Source organism: Colius striatus, chromosome 4 (assembly GCF_028858725.1).
Source record: "Colius striatus isolate bColStr4 chromosome 4, bColStr4.1.hap1, whole genome shotgun sequence".
Lineage (NCBI taxonomy): Eukaryota > Metazoa > Chordata > Aves > Coliiformes > Coliidae > Colius > Colius striatus.
In genome coordinates this window covers 64,439,592-64,459,239 of record NC_084762.1, presented here as the reverse complement: position 1 = coordinate 64,459,239, position 19,648 = coordinate 64,439,592, and the positions used below count along the sequence as shown (strand labels likewise).

The following is a 19,648-nucleotide window of genomic DNA, read 5'->3' as shown; positions in this document are numbered from 1 at the left end:
GAGGCGCTGGCTGCGGGCCGGAAGCGCCCTGTGACCTTGCCGGAAGCTCTCGGGAGGCAGCTGTGGCCCGACGCGGCGGGGCCCTGCGAGCGGGGCGGAGGAGCGGCGCTGACGGGTGAGTGGTCGCGGCGACGGCTCTGCTGCGGGCAGGGAGACCCTGCCGCAGTCGAGGGCGGGCCAGCGAGCGAGCACAATGGGCGGAAGCCGGGGAAGGAGGTGACCCCCCCCCCCCCCCTTCCCCACCGGGCCTGCCCCTCAGAGGGGAGTGGGCCTCGCCCTCCGCGCCGCGGTCCCAGAGGCGACAGGGGCCGGGGCCGGGGCCGGGATCGGCAATCTGGGCGCCGAGCGGAGCGGCTTGGTGAAGTCAGGGCAGGGCACGGGGCCGCCGGAGGGCTGCGGTGCCAGGTCGGAGCCCCCCTACCGAGACGGTGGGGAAGGGCGCGTGTCTCCTCTGCGCGCGGGAAGTAAGCTGTCTGTCTCCTTGAAATCCAAGCGCCTCCGGGAAAGGGGCTTTCCGGAACGGGGTTTTAATATAATACGGTTCTTAAACTTTTTTTCCATCACAAAAGACGTCCAAGCCCTAGAAAGGGGAAAAACTAAGACTAAAAGAATTTAGGATGCACTCCCAGGGGTTGTTAAGCCAAGGTGAGAAGTGCTGGTTATAGTGCTTTAACTGTAACGGTCGACGAATAGAAGCAGAGCAAAGTTGACAGGAAAAGATGATACCCTTACAGGTAGTCAGAAATATAAGGTTTTGAGTACCATGTATCTCTTAGAATGAGATTCTGCTTTAATATAAAGGGAATTTGAACATTGGTAAGTTATTTATGGCTTCATATATGTATGAAAAAATGATGGTGATGCTAGCAGTTAACTGTGTTGTCCAGTTTAATCTTAAACCATGTAATACTACGTGCAGAAACTTCATAAAAGGTGTTTAATCCTGTAGATTGGGAGTTAAGCCTTGTGCTGTAGGCAGACATAGTCATAGGGCTTCTGTTTACTGGATGTGCTGAAGATCGTAATTTGGGAGCAAGACAGAAAAGCACAGATAAATAGGTGAGAGACTTGTAAGATGAGAACTGTTTTATGCATTTATTTCTGAATGTGCTCCAGTTTCCTTCTTTTGCCATAGTAAGGACAAAAAATAAAATTGTTGGGTGAGAAATAATGTTTATTGATCACAGAGTTACTTAGAAGGGGAGTGTTTACTAGTTTTTCTTTAATACCTTGACTGCCAACTTTACATAGGTAACACACATACCTTGAGATCAGCCTTTTAACATGTCCATGGGATTATCACTAGTATTTCCCATTAGTACTGTCTCTTGCAGGTTTATCTGCTGTGCAGACATCTGGTCTCCATGGTTTTCAAGGTCCCTTAAGTCTTCAGATAAGCTTACACAAAGTTTCAGTCCACAAGCAGACACAATTTGCAAGCTAGAGAACACAGTTCGGTTAATACTTAAATGGCTTTACCTATGAGCAGACACAGTTTACAAGTTAGCATCAGCAAGTCCCTCTCTACAAGAAGGATATTGAGGTGCTGGAGAGGATTGAAAGGTGGACTACCAAGCTAGAAAAGGCTTTGGAGCATGTCTAATATGAGGAAGAGCTGAGGGATCTGGGGCTGTTTAGCCTGGAGAAAAGAAGGCTCAGGGGAGACCTTATTTCTCTCTACAACTACCTGAAAGGAAGTTGTAGCACGGTGGAGGTCTGTCTGTTCTCCCTAATGACAAGCAATAAAACAAGACGAAATGGCCTCAAGTTGCACCAGGGGAAGTTCAGGCTGGATATGAGGAGGAATTTCTTTACTGAAAGGGTTGTCAGGCATTGGAACAGGCTGCCCAGGGAGGTGGTGGAGTCACTGTCTCTGGAGTTGAGAGATGGGTGGATGTTACACTGGGGGAAATGGTCTAGTGATTGGTAGGGCTGTGACAAAGGCTGGTCTCTTAAAAGGTCTCTTCCAGCTGAAACGATTCTATGATCTGTGATTCTAAGTTAGCAAAACCAGTTAGGTTAAAAATAATCTTCGGAAACCTTCATCATTTCAGTGTTTAATTTTTTTTCCTGCATATCAGATAAAAACTCATTTGAGTTTACTTTTTTTGCACTAGAGTGATGAACAAATCTAGGTAGTTTCATGTAATGTAAGTACTTAATATTGGTACAGCAAGGGGATCAGTTGATTGTCTGAGGTACCTTCTATCTCACAACTTTTTTTTTTTTCTTATATGTTTGTGTTCATTCTACTGTCCCTTATGCCTTGTGTGGGGACAAATGAATCTCTTACAAAAGTATACTTAGCTTCAGGCGTTTGTCTTTGCAGTTCTCAGTGTGTATTACAAGAAACCCTTAAGTTTTCTCATCAAAGTGTGGGTTTTTCACATGAAAATAAAATAATTTTGATGTATTTTGACAGGTTCTTTTGCATATAAAAAGGTTTAGAGTTCAGTTGTCTTCATTACGAGGTAGTTTGCAGAATGTTAGTTTTTTATGAATGCTTAGAACAAGAGGTCAGAAATCCTCACCTTGTAAAATTTTTCTATGTAATAGCAGCTCTTTTTCACCAAATGGCAAGAGGTGTACACTACAGGGTTTTTACTGTATGTTAGGAAGAAAACAATAACACCTCCCTGTCCTTTTTTTTTCCTTAGAACTTTTTTAGGAGTTACTGAAAAAGAAAGTTTCCTTAGATAGAAAAAGAGCATCTTATGCGAGGTCTTTGATACTCCATACACAATATATCCTACCTCATCTCCTGTTTTATCTTAGCTAGCGTTTGCCTGTAATATCATACCTTCCTGTCACACTTCAGTGTGCCCCTAAACAGTTGAACTTCACTGCCTATTTTACTTCTGTTCACTATGGAGTAGTATTTCCAAATCAGCTGATTTGGAAATCACACCATACCTGCTTCCCCTCATGTTTTTTTTCTAAATATGCATCAATCCTTGTTTACAATAATTATTTTTTTATGTGTACTGAACAATGAATTCTAAACTGAAGGGAATGGGACTAGAATTTAGGAATGAACAGTAGGAAGGAACTGTTTAACACACAACAGCTTTTGTTTACTGATGAACTCTTCATAATATACAAATGACACCCAGAAGATGTTACATGTGACATCTAAACTAATCTAGGAACTGTGAAGGCATTTGTGTTATTTGTCCCACAATTTCCAAAAATTGGTAGCATAGAATAGAGAAATGTCACCAGCTGAAGCATGCAAAAGCCGTGTGCGTGCGTTGCACAAGTAATGAGTTGGAAGCCCTTTGAGTTTCCTTAGACCATAATCAGAGTTTTTTAAAGAGTTTTCTGTGGGATCAAAGAATCTGAGTGCTTGAAATGCTTGCATAGATTTCACTTTTGTTGTGCTACTCAGAATAAAGCAACAGGGACCTGGAATCTGTGCAGTGGTTGCATGTGTTCAGTTAAATTAGCCTATGTTCTTCAAGTCTATTTCAGTTTCGTCAACATACAAGATATACTAGGAAAGGATCCTCTGGAAGTTCTAGGAAGCTTGGGAGATGAGCATGCAGCTTTGGGAGTGAGATGGGAGGGTCGTAGATATGTTTTGTGGGGTTTTTTTTCTTGTATTTGGTGCTCAAAGAGGAGCAGGAAAGAGATTAAGCTTAACTAGCTATACTGTAATATTTTTTTCTCAGAGTTGTAAAGAGAAGACTAAGATGTTTAGGTATGCCAACCAGAACACTTACCTTGTGTTGGGTTGGTTACCGTTTTTTTTATACTTTGCTATATTCTACCTCATAGTTGTAAATGTTCCTGCATCTTGTGAAAATTTTCAGTTCTCTTATCTCTAACACGGATTTTATATTTTCTGCAGCAGGAGCTTCCTTTTTAGACTGTGCCAAATTCATCGGATTTACTTGCATTTTGTTCTCTCTAATCAATTAAATTTAAAAGTGGCATATCTGTTTCATACAATCTTTTTCTTATCAAATGGAGTTTTGCTTTTTTTTTTTTTTAAGGAGGTAAGCCAGGAGAACAATAATTCCTAATAGATGTGCTTTTTTGAGATTAAAGGCAGGAAGCTGAGCTACCTAATTGTTAATGCCACATAAGCTTCTTGAAGGGGAAATGGAATTGTGAATGTACTTAAATGTGCTTGAACCAAACTTAGTGGCTCTCTGCAGGAGTCTGAAATAATCTGGTCAGAAATGTACAATAAAAAAAGGCAAATAGTTGAGCGTTCAGACAACTTGGCTTTTTTTTTTTCCGTTCTGCCACATTATTGTAGTCTTCGGTGAAGTCAGACAGTGGCAGCTGTGAAATATTGGAAAAAAATTAAAATGTAGGTAGTTACCAGGCATCTTCGAAATCTCACTGAGTATCTTTTTTCATATTGTTGTGGCAAATTTGTCATTTACATTGTTTTCATTATACAGAGGAAAAATGTAGTGACTTTTTTTCAATAAATAGCGTACTGGAAAATACACTGTAAGAAAATATATCAGGTCACTTGACTTTCCTGTTTCTAACCTGTTACTGGATATTTAGGGGCATGCAGTTGTCAATGAAAAAACCAAAATGTGCAGATTTCCCTCCACACTCCTTTTACTAATACACACAAGATATTACCAAATGGTAGGGGCTAGAAGGGAACCGTAGAGAACAGCTAGTCCAACACCACTGCTAAAGGAGGTTCATCTTGATCAGGTCACACAGGAATGTGTCCAAGCGAGTTTTGAAAACCCCCAGAGGAGACTACACCCTCCCTGCACAGCCTGTGCCAGGGCTCCCTCACCCTAACAGGAAGTTCTCTTGTGTTGAAGTGGAACTTTTTGTGTTCCAGCCTATGTCCATTATCCCTAGTCCTGTCACAACATCACAGAAGAAATGCCACCCCATCCTCTTGACATACACCCTTTAGGTACTTTAAAGTGTTGATGAGATCCCTCTCTCAATCATCCAGCAGCCCTTCCTCATAAGATGTAGCAGTCCCCTGCTCATCTTGAGGGCCCTGTGCTGGACTCTCTCCAGAAGTTCCCTGTTCCTCATGAACTGGGGAGGCCAGAACTGGACACAGTACTCCAGATGCAGCCTCATCAGGGCAGAGGGGGAGGAGAACTTTGCTCGTCCTGCTGGACACAATCTTCTTCATGCATCCCAGGATGCCATTGGCCTTTTTGTCCACAAAGGCATATTGCTGGCTCATGTTCAGTTTGCTGTCCATCAGAACTCCCAGGTCCTGCTCCACAAAGCTGCTGTAGTGGTTTTGCCTGGGCCAGGTTTTGGTAGTAGTGGGGGCTACAGGTGTGGCTTCTTTAAACAAAGTGCTGCTAGAAGCTTCCCTTGTAGCTGATAGGGCCAATGCCAGTCAATTCTAAGATGGACCCCACACCTGACCCAGGCCTGGCCAATTAGTGATGGAGGTAATGCCTCTATGAGTAACGTATTTGAGAAGGGGAAGAAGTTGCTGGACAGTTGCTAAACGGCAACAGCAACAGGGAGTGAGAATGTGAAAACATCTCCATAGACACCACAGTGAGTGGAGGAGGGTGTTTAGGCCCTGAAAGCAAGACGCCCCTGTGAACTATGGTGAAAACCATGGTGAGGCAGCTGTGCCACTGCAGTTCATGGGGGCCACTGCGCAGCAGAGATCCACTCACAGCCCATGGAAGATTCAATGCCAGAGCAGGTGGATGCCTGAAGGAGGCTGTGACTCCGTGGGAAATCCATGTTGGACCAAGTTCCTGGCAGGACTTGGGAGCCTGTGAGCCCATGCCAGAGAGCAGATTTACTGTCAGGACGTGTGATCCTGTGAGGGACTCAGGCTGGAGCAGTTGATACCTGAAGGACTATTTTCCTGGTGGATGATCGATGTTGGGGCAGGGTGTGAGGAGCTGCCCCCGTGGGAGGCCCCATGCTGGAGCAGTTCATGAGGGACGGTCTCCCATGGGAGGGACCCCACAATGTAGCAGTGGGAAGTCAGATGAGGCCTCCCCCTGAGAAGAAGCTGCAGCAAAGTCCGTCTGTAATGAACTGACTGTATATCCCATCCCCTGTGCTGCTGAGGGGGCAGGAAGGAGAGTCCTGGGAAGAAGGAGGGGTGAGGAAAGGTGTTTTAAAATTTGGTTTTATTTTTCATCTCTATGCTCTGTTCTGATGATTCATTTAATAAATCAAAGCTTTTCTCCCCAAGTTGAGTCTGTTTTGCCAGGAGCACTAATTGCTGAGCAATCTTCCTGTCCTTATCTCAACTTCCAAACCTCTCCTTATATTTCTCTCTCCCCTGTCCAGTTTAGGAGGGGGAATGATATTCCAACTGGAAGGCATTCATCCAGGGCTTAATCACTACAGCTGCTCTCCAGCAGGTCATCTCCAGCCTGTACTGGTGCATGGGATTGTTCCTCCCCAGGTGCAGGACTCTGCACTTGTCCTTGTTGAACCTCATGAGGTTCCTCTCTGCCCAACTCTCAAGCCAGTCGAGATCCCACTCAATGGCAGCACAGCCTTCTGGGGAATCAGCCAGTCCTCCCGGTTTGGTGTCATCCGCCAACTTGCTGAGTGTACACTTTGTCCCTTCATCCAGGTCGTTGATGAAGATGTTGAACAAGACTGGCCCCAGAACTGGCCCCTGTGGAACCCCACTGGCCACAGGCCTCCAACGTGGCTCTGTGCCACCACCTTCTGTGCTCTGTCATTCAGCCATCTCTTGTTCCACCTCACTGTCCAGTCACTGAACCCACGCTGCCTGAGCTTTCCTATGAGGATGGTATGGGAGATGGTGTGAAAGTCTTTACTGTAGTCAAGGTAGATGACATCCACTGCTCTTTTCTCATCTAGTGAGCCAGTTATGCCGTTGTACAAATCTATCAGGTTGGTCAAGCGGATTTCCCCTTGGTGAATCCATATTGACTCCCCTTAATAACCATGTTTTCCTTTGTATAATTAAAAATAGCATCCAGGACGAGTTGTTCCATCATCTTTCCAGGAATGGAGATGAGGCTAACTGGCCTGTAGTTTACCAGGTCCTCTTTCTTGGGCTTTTTAAAAGCTGAACTGACATTGGCCTTCCTCCAGACCTCAGGCACTTCACCTGTGCTCCAGATCATTCAAAAATAATGGAGAGTGGCTTAGCAATAACATCAGCCAGTTCCCTCAGCACTCGTAGGTGCATCCTGAGGGCCAGTCTTGGCAGTAAAAGCTGAAGGAGGGTACATTTGTTAGCTAGGCCTACTCTGCATCCTCTGTCACCAGGACACCCTCCTCCTTCAGCAGTGGGCTCACGTTCTCCCTAATCTTCCTTTTGCTATGGATGTACTTGAAGAAGCCCTTATTTTTCTTTATGTCCCATGCCAAGTTTAATTTCAAAAGTTCTTTAGCCTTCCTAGTTTCATCCCTGAATGCACTGGCAACATTCCTATACTCTTCCCAAGCAACCAGGCCCTTTTTCCACCTTCCATAGACTTCTGTCTTCCACTTGAGTTGTTTCAGTAGCTCCTTGTTCACCCACATAAGCCTCTTACCTCCTTGTCCCGATTTCCTACTTGTGGGGATCTTGGGCTTGAGGGAAGTGGTGCTTGAAGACTGACTATCTCTCTTCAGCACTCCTACCATGAGTTTCCTCATGAATAGAATCCTATCCCATGAGAGTCTTCCAAGCAGGTCTTTGAAGAGGCCGAAGTCAGCTTGCCTGAAGTCCAGAGTCACAATCCTAATGCTTCTTCCACACAGGATCTTGAACTTTAACATCTCATGGCCACTGTAGCCAGGGTTGCCCCAGCCTTCACATCCCCAGTGAGACCTCTCTTTTTTAGCACAAGGTCCAGCAGCACACCTCTCCTTGCTGGCTCCTCAACCACTCATGACAGGAAGTTGGCATCGGTGCACTGCAGGGACCTCCTGGACTGTGTGTGCTTGACTGAGTGGCTTTGCCAGCAAATATCAGGGTGTTTGAAGTCACCCTTGAGGACGTAGGACTGTGATTGTGAGGCAGCTCTCAGCTGTTTGTAGAGGCCTCAACCATTTTCTTTTCCTGATCAGGTGGCCTGTAGTAAACTCCCGCAACAGTATCACTCACACTACCCTGCCCTTTAATTCTCCCTCATAAACATTCAACCTGCCCCTCTTTGCAGTCTGGGCAGAGCCCAATACACTCCAGTTGCTCTTTCTCACAGAGAGCAACTCCACCTTCTCACCTCATTGACCTGCCTTTCCTAAATAGCCCATAGCCATTCATGACTGTGCTCCAGTCATGTGAGCTGTCCCACCATGTCTCAGTCATCATGGCCTTGCAATGGCAATCACATCTCTAAAATAACTTGTGTGTAGGAGGGATTTCTACATCCTTAATCTAATTTCTTTTCTATGTACATTTTTTTCTGGTTTTGTGAGAAGTTAAATAACAAATCAAGATTGCTATAAAAAATATATAAATCAAATATTACATGGTTTATGTGCCCTTTTTTGTGTATTTCTTCTGCTGTTTGGTTATTTTTCTGTGAACTTTTGAAAGATTGGCTGAAAAGATAATCTGTGGCTTGTGCAAGATCACACTAATGCTATCTCAGATAACCTGAGTGTAGATATTGGGAAGAAGATGCTGTTTACAAAATAATAATTTTAAACTGAAATATTTTCTAATCTTTGTAAAGTGTCATGACACGCTGAACAATTTGTCATCCAGAAGAGGAACCAACAGATAACAGGTTATTAGTGGGTTTTTTTTTAAGTTTTCCAAGTTTCCCAGATTTCTTGGTTTTCTTTCATTCTCTATTGTTGCATTGACTCTTAAAATTTTTCTGTGCTCTGTGCCATCCATGTTTTGCCAGGAATAAATCCTATTGATACTCAGGATTATATTTTTAATTTTGGTTTGGCACTGTTTTGTTGGATTTAATTATACATTTTTATATCAGAATAGAAACTGAGTGAAACTGAAGTGTATCCTTTGCTTACATGTTGAATGCATCATGTAGTGGAACACAGAACATCTTTTCCTTTAAAGCAAGTAGGCTTTCTGCATCTTTTACTTATGGAAACAAACTTGGATTCTGAAATAGCATTATTAATTGTATTTGTTTCTTTTTTTAAATTTATATCCATTTGTTGGACTTACACTGGGGAATAATGTTAGCATACTTCTCCCTCTCTGATCTTTATCCTTTTAATGAATTACTGTATTTATCTTCATTCCAGTTTTATTTTGGCAAGCAGAGTAAGCAAGACTAATTTTTCTTTAATACAACAGGTCATGTCAGTAGCTCCTTTCTGTAGTTATTGTAATTAGAATTTATAATTTTTGGAGGAACTAGTAGTTCTTTTCTAGTCCAGTTATTTGCAACATCATACTGTATTCTTCTAGAAAATTTATTTCTTACTTTAAGATCACCCTCTTCTTATATTTATTTAAACTGATGATTTAATGGGTCCAGATTTCATCTTGTTTGAATTTCCTTTTGTTTTTAAGAAAATGACTAATTAATTTTTGAAGTAGTGGATTAGTCCAGCATGTCTTAAGTCTATTAGTGCTTGCTGCATTATTGTCCAGTTTACCTTTTTAGTACAATTGAATTCAAATCACAGAGCCTGGTGATTGTTTTTCTTCAAGTGTTAACTACTGTATATTTTTCCTTTAATCATATGATAGCATGTTTCTTCTGATTTTATTAAAATGCTCATTTCAATTTTTTGAGACAGCTCTAATGTTTTGGTGTAGCATTTTTTTCAGTACTCAGTCTTCAATGTATAAGCCTCCTCAAGTTATGCTTTCAAGCTTGCAAGATATTAATGTATTTGCATGCCACTCTTTGTTCCTGTTTTAGTGGCATTGTTTGTATTGGAAACCAAAGCACATTTTATTGTCACCAGTACCTCCACAAAACAATATAACTTCTCTTTTTTAATTTATTTTTATTTATAGATCATAAAAGTTTCACTACTCTTTTGGAGTGTAGGGAGGGGTTTTATGGCTAGAGAAAAGGTACCTTTTACGAGATATCTCTGTAAAGTCAGATAATTTTCTAAGACAGCAAAGAATGTAGGTGATGTGTGCTTTTTGCTCAGTTTTCCACAGACAATTAAAAACTGTTTATTATGCTTGTGTAGTTTTTACATAACAAAGTTCTGCCTTGTAAAAGTTGAAGGAAACATTCAGACTATTTATTTCATATTGGTAGTTATGAAAAAAGGTAGATAGAACAAATTGGTGCCAAAGTGCCATTGAGAAATTAAGCTATTTGCAACAGCAAACAGCTGCATCTTCTTCAAAACTTCCTCTAAGTCTTGCAGCACACTTCTTAACTTGCTTACATTTTTTGTTAAACTCTTACCATAAATGCTGGAAGTCTCTGTTCTGTTTTACACACTTGCCCCTCTGAGGTCCTTCTCTAGTGAGTAATCTATTTGTGCCTCTGCTGTTGCTTACTGCTTTTCGAACCAACAATGCAAAATGTCAGAATAATTAACAGTCTCTTTGCTGCCCCCAACTCTGGATATCATCTGGGAAATCTTTCTTGATTTGTGCTGGGTTAATGTTTGGAGAGTGGTTGTTGACGTTTTAAGACAGTAGATAAGTGGGTGGAATTTCTCTTCCCAAGTTTTCTTTTCCACAGCAGAGATACAGTTAAGAGTAAAAAATCAGATACTGTATCTGAACATAATCAATTTCTTTTGCAAATAAGTGCTTCTGTTTCTCTAACTGTTTGGATTCATTCATATGGCAAAATACATATGTGGCAAGCTGGATGTGGAAGCCTCTTGCTAACTTACCATGTGAATATCTACATTAAATGTCTGAAGTAGATTATCTAGGTGACACTGATGGCTTCATCAGTAACTGTCAGTCCTCTGTGAAGGACAGGTTGGAGGCCATTGCACACTGATTAGACTGATCCCTGAGCTTTGTCTTCTCCAACCTAAACAACCTCAGTTCTCTCAGCCTCTCCACATATGGCAGATGCTCCAGTCCCTCGGTCATCTTTGTGGCCCTCTGCAGGACTCATTTCAGTCTGCCGTGTAGTGGAGAGCCTTGAGCTAGACCTGGTACTCTAGATATGTCCTACTGGTCCTGAGTGGAGGAGCAGGACTGCCTGCCACAACATGCTTGCAGTGCTTCTCCTAATACAGCCCAGGGTGCTGCTGATGCTTTTGCTGCACCAACTCATGTTTATGTTCAACTTGGTGCCCACTAGCACCCCATCTCTTTTTGCAAAGCTGCTTTCCAGCTGGCTGGCCCCAGCACGTACTGCTCCCTGGGGGAATTCTTCCCAAGGCACAGGGGTTTGCATTTCTCTGTTATGAATTTCATAAGCTTCTTGTTGGCCTCTTTCTCCAGCTTGTCAAAGTCCTTCTGAGTTGCAGGACAACCACTCTTCTCTTCATATCATAGTGAATTGTTCTCTTTTTTTTTTTTTTTTTTTTTTTTTTTTTTTTTTCCAGCTGTAGAGAAGCCATTCAGTCTTTTTTTTGGGTTCTTTTTGCAGTGTGGCAAAACTTGCTTTCTTTACCTGTCCGATAATGTTGCATGGATGGTGTCCATACTGATAAAAAAGTCTTAAGGCTCTTGAAAAAACTCTGGCTCAAAGTTAGTCAACGGTCTTTGAAAACTTTAAGGGGAATAACTTCCTTGCAAAGTCAGCTAAAATTTAGATGTTCTTGAATATTGTAGGGATCTCTGGACAGCAAAGACAAGTTTTAAAATGTTATGTTTTCAAAAAGTAATGCTCATCAACACTGTATGCTGTGTATCGTTAGATTCTTTTCTGAAGAGTGGTTATGATAACGTGAAGACTGATTTAAGAAATTGTACTACTGACTGAAATGATTGCCACTTGTGTTTTTTCAGACGCTCCTATTGCAAAAGCTGCTGTTGAAAAGAATTTTTTTTTAATAAGAAGAGAATGGGTAAGTTCATCATCTTAAAGGGTTTTTTTGTTTTTCTTATAATGTGAAGCGCTTTCTGTCACGTCAGTAGAGGTGGTGGATTGTAGGACTTGAAATGTCAATGTAATCACTGCTTTTCTTTTAGTCTCAAAAGTTCAGGGAGCTTCCTAGCAAGTTTTTTTAGGAGGATTTTCTCAGTGACTGTTATTTGTCAAAAGGCTTGTTCAGAGCACATCGATCAGTAAATTTCACCTGCTTAATATGTGTTATGTTGAAAATGTACATGCTAAAATAGGCTTTTATAACACTAAACTTTTCCATAGTGGACGGGAAAATTTAACTATGTACTGTTTTGAATATTTTTTTTGTTTGATTGTTAACTAAGATCAACATGTTGAATTATGGCTAAGAGATCAAAATATAGACTGATTTCTGATAAATTATATTGATTGTGATCTAACTAAATGTCTGAAACTGTCGTGGATGCCTCTACAAGTGACTGATTTATGAAACATGATTGGATAGATTTTGAGTTTTTTCTTTTTCTGAATGTATTTTAGCATGCTTGGCCCTAGGACTGCTTTATTAAAATTGGCAGTAACTACATGATGATTCAATTTTAACTTCAAATTCACAAAGCAATGTGATTGCTTGAAGGAATGTTATTTGCTATAACACTAGCTATGATGCAAAGTACTTATTGTAATATAATTAATGTAATTTCTATTCTTTGTTTTGTCAGAAGGAGAAACAATACTAACTCAAATGTCTAGTTTTTAGCCTATATCTGTTTTATCTTCTGTACTTCTGCATATGATTGTGAAATACTGGTAGTATATTACTTTTCTAGAAGTGTATAGATCTGTTATGATTTTCCAAGCTGGAAGAAATTACAGGACTTTAATTTTTAACTTTGTCAAGATTATTACTGTCCTGAAAATAAAATCTTATGTACTGTGCCAAATTTTTTTTTTTTTAATGTAATTCTAGCAGTACTTGCTATGTTAGTCCCTCAGAATGTAGACTATCTGAAAGAAAGTGTTAACTTTCCAAGTTGAATTTGATAGGAATTTTATATGGGAGGGGAGAATGTTACACACCTTTTTTTAAATGATATTTTAATGTTACTGCAGTCTTTATTACTTGAGAGTTTACAGGAACGTATAAAGACCAACAACAGTGACGGTCTCCTTAGTGCATTGGTGTCCTAAAGTGATGAGCACTATACAGGCACAAAATAGTGAGTGGTTCCTACCTCAGAGAGCACACTGCCTAAATAGACAAGCCAGGTGCAAGGTGGAGAAACTGTTACTACTGCAGAGAGTCAACAGTGCAGTGGTGGCAATGGTAATGTTGTTTTTTCTACTAATAAAGGTAACACAGAAGAGAATAAACGAACAAACAAAAAAGGAAGGGGGATAAGGGTTCTAGAGAAACAAAGAGAACAGGGATGCAGTGACACAGAAGCACAAAGGGAAAAAGAAAAAGCGGTCAAAACTGCTATGGGGAGAATTTCCAAATTTCCTTGGATTTAGTGTTTTTGTAGTTTGTTTTCAGCCAAAGGTCACAATATGGTAGGTTATGTCTCTGGGTCTGGCTGGGCAGTGGGGGAGGATAAGTCTTATGTTATTTCTTCGGTACAAAAATACTGTTTTTATTCATACCTGTGCTTCAGAAAGTGCTTTTTTTCCTTGTAGTTTGTGTTATTAAATATTACATATGTATTTAGGTAACTTTTACTAAATATTAGTATGATAAACATGGCAATAGCCTTACGGAGGGAAGCAATAGTATGTTCAAGTCACTTGAAAATATCTACAGGAAAATATCATCTCTATATATACATATACATAATCGTGTCAGAATTTAATGATGGACAAATGAGAGAGGAGAGATGTTAATAAGAGAAAGTTCTACCCTTGCAAAAATTCTTACTTCAGATTGGTGTGCGCTTCAGAGAAGTCATCTTCAAACACACAAAATGCTTCTGTCATATTTCTGATTGTGTAGGGTTCTTCAGTCTGCATAGTTACAGAGAAGACTGCAGCTTGCATTCTTAGCAATGTAAATCAGTCATTGTGTTCTGAAACTATTAATCTGTTTTCCATTGTAGATGGAGAAGAGAAAACATACGGTGGGTGTGAGGGCCCAGATGCTATGTATGTGAAGTTGATATCCTCTGATGGCCATGAGTTCATTGTAAAAAGAGAGCATGCATTAACATCGGGAACAATAAAAGCCATGTTGAGTGGGCCAGGTAGGTACAAAAGATTTAGTACCTTCACATTGTTTGTTTTCAATTTTGGACAGTTTGAGTTTATATCATGCAATGAGTCAAAGTTGGAATAAATGAAAACTTCCAGATCTTCCCTAGTTCTTATTTCCATTGGAAATACCCCTCTATGGGGTATTGTGCAACCAGACCTATGATTGGACTCTGTCAGCTTTTGAACAGTTAGGGACTTGTCAGTGTCTTTACTAGTTTCCCATGACATGAGAACTTGAGGATACTAATTACATGAAAAGTGTAGCTGTCAAGTTCAAAACAAACAACAGTTGATAGTTCTTCGTTACCACCTCCATGGTGAAACTTTTAATATTCTGTACTGGCTCTGGTTGGTATGGAGTCAGTTTTTTTCATAGCATGTCATGTGGTTCAGTATTTTTGATTTGTGACCAAAACAATGCTGATAACACCAATGTTTGGTGTGTTTACACAGTGTCCAGGCTTTCTCTGTTTCTCACTCCGTCCCCCCACCCAGTAAATAGACAGATAGGGTGTGCAAGAGGTTGTGAGGGAGCACAATCAGGCAGATGACCTAAACTAACCAAAAAGATACTGCATACCATGTAAAGTCATGCTCGGAAGTAAAAAGGGAGAGCCAGGGGGGTTAGGGAAGTTAACCATCTTCTGCTTGGCAACTGACTGGGCATCAGTCAATCCACCTTTGTGTCAGTTATTTTTTTTCCTTTCTCTTCTTCCACTCACCTTTTGCTTCTTAGACTTTTTTTAATCTAAAGTTTTCTTGCTTTTACTTTTCCTTTCCTCTTCCCTTATCCACTGCAGGGGGAAGTGAGCAAGTAGCTGTGTGGTACCTAGCTGCTAACAGAGGTTTAGGCCACAACATGTCCACAGGATCATATGGCAAGGAGTTCCTGAGCTTAGTGACAGAAGTTGGTTAAAGTTTGAGAGGAGGGCAGGTGAACGTATGGACCTCATGTGTTACTGAATGTATGACACTACCTCTGGTTTAAGAAGTGTCTTGAACTAATACTTGAAGACTGCAAAGGTGGAGGAGAGAATGGGGAGAATTTAACACATTTTCTCTCTTCTGCATACTCACCTCGTATGTTTTACCTTTGGCCACTTGGTGGTGGGCAGTAGGCTACAGGGAGATCTGGTCTGGTCTAGTCAATCTTATACTCACTTTTAGATTCTTGCAAGGGAGATTACTGGATAAATTTATCTGCTTAACATGTATTTTTAATTACTTAGTAATAGTTTGGCAAACTGAGCAATTAAAATTCTTAACCGAATGTTCTGCCAGCTGTCATTGTAAAGGTTGCATTTAAAAATACATAGCAGGTCTGTTGTGCATAATCCACTCTGTCAGTTTCCCAGACATCTAAGCAGAATAGTTACAAGGCCTGCTTTGAATTTATTCCATGAACAACGTAAAGAAACAAAAGGCGAAGTAGCCTCCTTAGAGCGCTAGAGAAATGACTGTTAAGAACTTGGCATTCAAGACTATTTTGTATAAAAGCTAGCAAGATAAGTGGGCTCACATGGAAGTGTACTCTTGCAGATCATCACTTCACTGATATGTTAGTGTACTCTAACACGTGTGTTTCAGTGTTAGTTTTTCAGTACTGTGACACTACCAATAGGCTAACATTTCTTCTGTTGCTTCCTACTGTCCTTGTAATAGAATTCAGGCTGGACTGGCTTCCGTGCATGAAGATATTTCTACATAAATGTGTGTAGACTTTAGTAAATAGCTCTGCTTTGTAGTTGGAAGGAGGTTCTTATAAAAATAGTGCTAGGTCTCCTGTGAATATGGAGTACCTATTAGTGGGTTTTGTGTTGTCTGATCTTAATGAGTTGAAGGTCCAGAGAGGTGATGAAAAAGGGGACAAAGTTAATAGTAGAAATGTTGGGGAACTAATCACAGGATTATTTCATATCATCCAAGTCATCATCATCATGCTTATAGTCACTATCAAAAATTAATTTCAAATGCACTTGTGTTTCAAGATTTGGATAAATTCTTTAATAGGCATAAACGTATCTGGTATGTAACCTTTCCTCCAGTACAACTAGGGTTTCCCTGTCCCTCCTGCCTGCCTGTTTTCCCAGCTTACGAAGTTAATGCTTCTCTCAGGTTTTAACCCTCTGTCAAATGTGTCTAAAACTGACAGAGAAGTTCAAAGCTAGTGGGATCACAGAAGGGATTGCTGGTAAGTCTGCATATGCAGATACAGACCATCTATAAACCCTTTTTTCCCGTGGATAAGACAGCTAGAAATTTGTATTGATACCTCTTTTTGTCAATTATTTTTTAAACAAAAACATTGTTACTGTAACTTTCAGAGCTGAGCTCACTACAGATTTGAGCACACTTATCAAGCAAGCATCACAATTAAACCTATACTGTTGATGTAGTTGTTCAGAATATTGCTAATGGCCTGCAGCCAAAATAAACATTTTGTAATGCAAGGGATTTTAATATTCTTGAGGGTTATGAACACTCTGCTTTATACTGAAGAATCAAATACCCAGGAACATGACACTTACACAAGTCTAGCATGTGTTGTATTAGTACAGTAAAGCATTTCATTTTTTAGTAAATTGAGATTCTGACGTTGGGTTTGGTGTTTTGTTCTTGTGTTTTGTTGTGTTTTGTCTGTTTGTTTTTTGTTTTTTTTCTACAGGACAGTTTGCAGAAAATGAGACAAATGAGGTGAATTTTAGAGAGATCCCATCCCATGTCCTATCCAAAGTATGCATGTATTTCACCTACAAGGTCCGCTATACTAACAGCTCTACGGAGATTCCTGAATTCCCAATTGCACCTGAAATTGCACTGGAACTTCTGATGGCTGCAAACTTCTTAGATTGTTAAATAAAATAAATTATAATTAAAAAAATGTAAAACTTTTTTCAGTATTTAATACATGTAGTTCAGTTAGTAACTTTTTTCAGATAGCATGTTGCGTGTGTGCTGTTGAGAACTGTAAAGTTCACTGCAGAGGCAATTGCCTTCAGTCCTTTTGCATATAGCAGTCATTCAGTTGAAATTTGTTTTGCTGCTTACACAAATAAGGACCTTTTCACAAACTGAGACAAATAAACAAATATGCCAATTAGTAGATGGCTATGCCTTATCCTTTAGGTGTGATAGAACTTTCTTTTAATACAACGACCATAGAAAATACTGGAGCTTAGTCTAATGCTCTCTAAAAGGTAATTATAGTTAAATACGAATAGCTGTTTAGAGTTTCTAACTTTCTCTTATTGTTAAAGTTTCTAAACATCTGAACTTAATCTCCTTTGTGAGATAGCTGTCTTTTAGCATAGCTATACTAACTAGATTAGAAGTGCCCTCCCTAAGGTTTGTATCCTGGCAGCGATACTCTACTTAGGTTGAAAGTGGAGTATGTTGGAGAATGCTTAAGGCTTTTAATTTAAATGGTAGTATAGACCTAAGCAAAGGCATACTGGGTACTCTTTGTTTTTTCTAACCTAAATTTTCCCCATTAGTAACTACAGATGTTCCAGTCACTTGTCTGTACAGTAAGACTGTGATTGTACTGAGAGTGGCTTTTAAGGGGAAACATAACTATTACAATGAGTGTATATTATCTTCTGTATAACATGTAAGGTTATTCTTAATGTAATATCACTTGACCTGATGCGGATTTTATATGGCTTCAGTTACAGTTTATTTCGATTGTTGTGATTGGTTATGTAAATTCTGTATTTAATCTTTAGAGTAGTACTCATTTACATTTTGTAACATAGCAACAGAAAAGATAGCAGTTATCCTATCTTTTACCTCTTCCTTGATGTCTCCCTTGTATTCACAGGAAAAGACCCTGAAATGTGGAAGTCTTTTATATTTGAAGGAAAGGGCATTAAGCAGATGTTTAAGGAGCTGTTTTATAAATTTCATAGGTATTTCCAATGTTTTTACAAATATTTTAGGGGAAAAGAATTGGCAAGCCACTAACATAGTACTGAGTGAAACATGTCTCTTGGTAGTTCCTGCTGGTAGCTCCCTTATACTATCAGTCCTGTGTTTTAAACAAGTTTCCATCAAGGAAAAAAGAAATTAAACTTGATACAAGAAGTTGCTTTTTCTTCAGCTGCATCCTGAAGAACCCTTCTGCCAAAGTCATGTGTAAATGAGAATGAAACCAGTGCATCGTAAAACAATGATGCAACAACTATGTAGTTATTTCCATCAGCTGCAGATGCTTCAGCTTTTTTGATCAAGAAGTGGTTGTGGTCTTTCATGGAAAAATCCCACCGACAGATACTGGAACCTCTTTATTGATGTGTTAACTCATGGTGAATTTAGAAGGCTGAAACTCTCTGAACCTGTTTACCAGTGTAATTAAAACTTCCAAGATATTTTTCTGGACAAAACTAGTAACTTACATAGACTATGCAGTCTGCCCATGGAGGAGTTCAGTTCTGTCAAATAAAATTCTACTCTGGGCTTGAACAACGCTTGGTAGACAAGCTGATGTTTTTCAGTGTGTTGATAGATTAGCTGACATTTACTCACATCACATACTTGGGCACAATTTATTGTGTTTAATGTGAGGATGTTGATTGACTAGATTGGTTTTGCACAATAAAGCTGAAGTGCATTGCAAGGCAATTGTCTGAAATCCTATGTTTAAGCACTCTGGTCAGTGCTGTTAATAACTCATTTTCAAGAGCACTAAAAGATGACACAAAACAGAGATATCCTATTATGCTGCTTTTCTTAAAGCCACTAGAAATACCCTAAAAGGTCAAGGAATACCGACATTGATATTTTAGTCCCAAATACATTTCAGTCTGGGCAAGTCTTAAGTTCTCTGGCTGTTTTTAATGGTCTTGAGGTTAATTACTTGAAGTTTAAAATTGAAGTAAAAATAACGTCTTTTTTTTTTTTTTAAAGGTGCTTTTTCTTTTTTTTTTTTTCCCTTCTTAAAAATTATGAAACTATCACCAGTTAAAATATATGGTAGTCTATGATTCTGTACTTCAGCAGTAAGGTAAAATAGCAGGTTTAGTTCTGAATAATAATGTTATTGTTTTTCCTTTGGCTTAATGTATCATAACAGTAGCTTTGAACACTCAGGAAATGCAGTAGTGTCCTAGAGCACACTATTTGCAAGACCACCGTCTGTTAAAACTAACCTGCAGATTTCTGAGGTGGGAGGGGGGCAGAGGGAATTAGTGCAATTTCCATGATAGTGCCATGGGTATGCTATTATTGAACAATTGGAAACTTACCACGCTTAACCCGAGTTCTAAATAAATTTCAAATTTGAAAATTTTTAAACCAGTGTTTCTGTTGATTTTTGACTTCTCAGATGATGTCAATGTGTCAGATTTACACTTTGAATCATAGTTCTCATGGTTGTGAGAAAATTGCTAATAAGTATTTTGGTAATAGGTTGTGAAACTGCATGTATAAAATTGGGAAGTTTTTTCATAGTCCTAAAGAGTCATGAAGTGTTTAGGTATCTTTGTGCTCCTCTGAGTTGCAAGTATATTCAGTTCTCAGAAACAGACAGG

At 39.8% G+C, this 19,648-nt stretch overlaps 1 protein-coding gene across 1 annotated transcript; it reads left to right on the top strand.

The window, feature by feature from the left end:
* The first annotated feature begins 19 nt into the window (after positions 1-19).
* On the top strand, positions 20-18,735 carry ELOC (elongin C). The gene is made up of 4 exons (XM_061995834.1): positions 20-115; positions 11,816-11,874; positions 13,967-14,110; positions 16,786-18,735. The coding sequence occupies exons 2-4, from the start codon at positions 11,871-11,873 to the stop codon at positions 16,974-16,976; spliced, it is 339 nt and encodes a 112-aa protein (XP_061851818.1). The 5' UTR covers positions 20-115; positions 11,816-11,870; the 3' UTR covers positions 16,977-18,735.
* The last annotated feature ends 913 nt before the right edge of the window (positions 18,736-19,648 follow it).

What these genes read in the sequence shown, in the direction of transcription:
- ELOC (XM_061995834.1), top strand. An exon ending in AGCCATGTTGAGTGGGCCAG is followed by an intron (nt 14,111 to 16,785) that starts GTAGGTACAAAA and finishes TTTTTTCTACAG; the next exon opens with GACAGTTTGCAGAAAATGAG.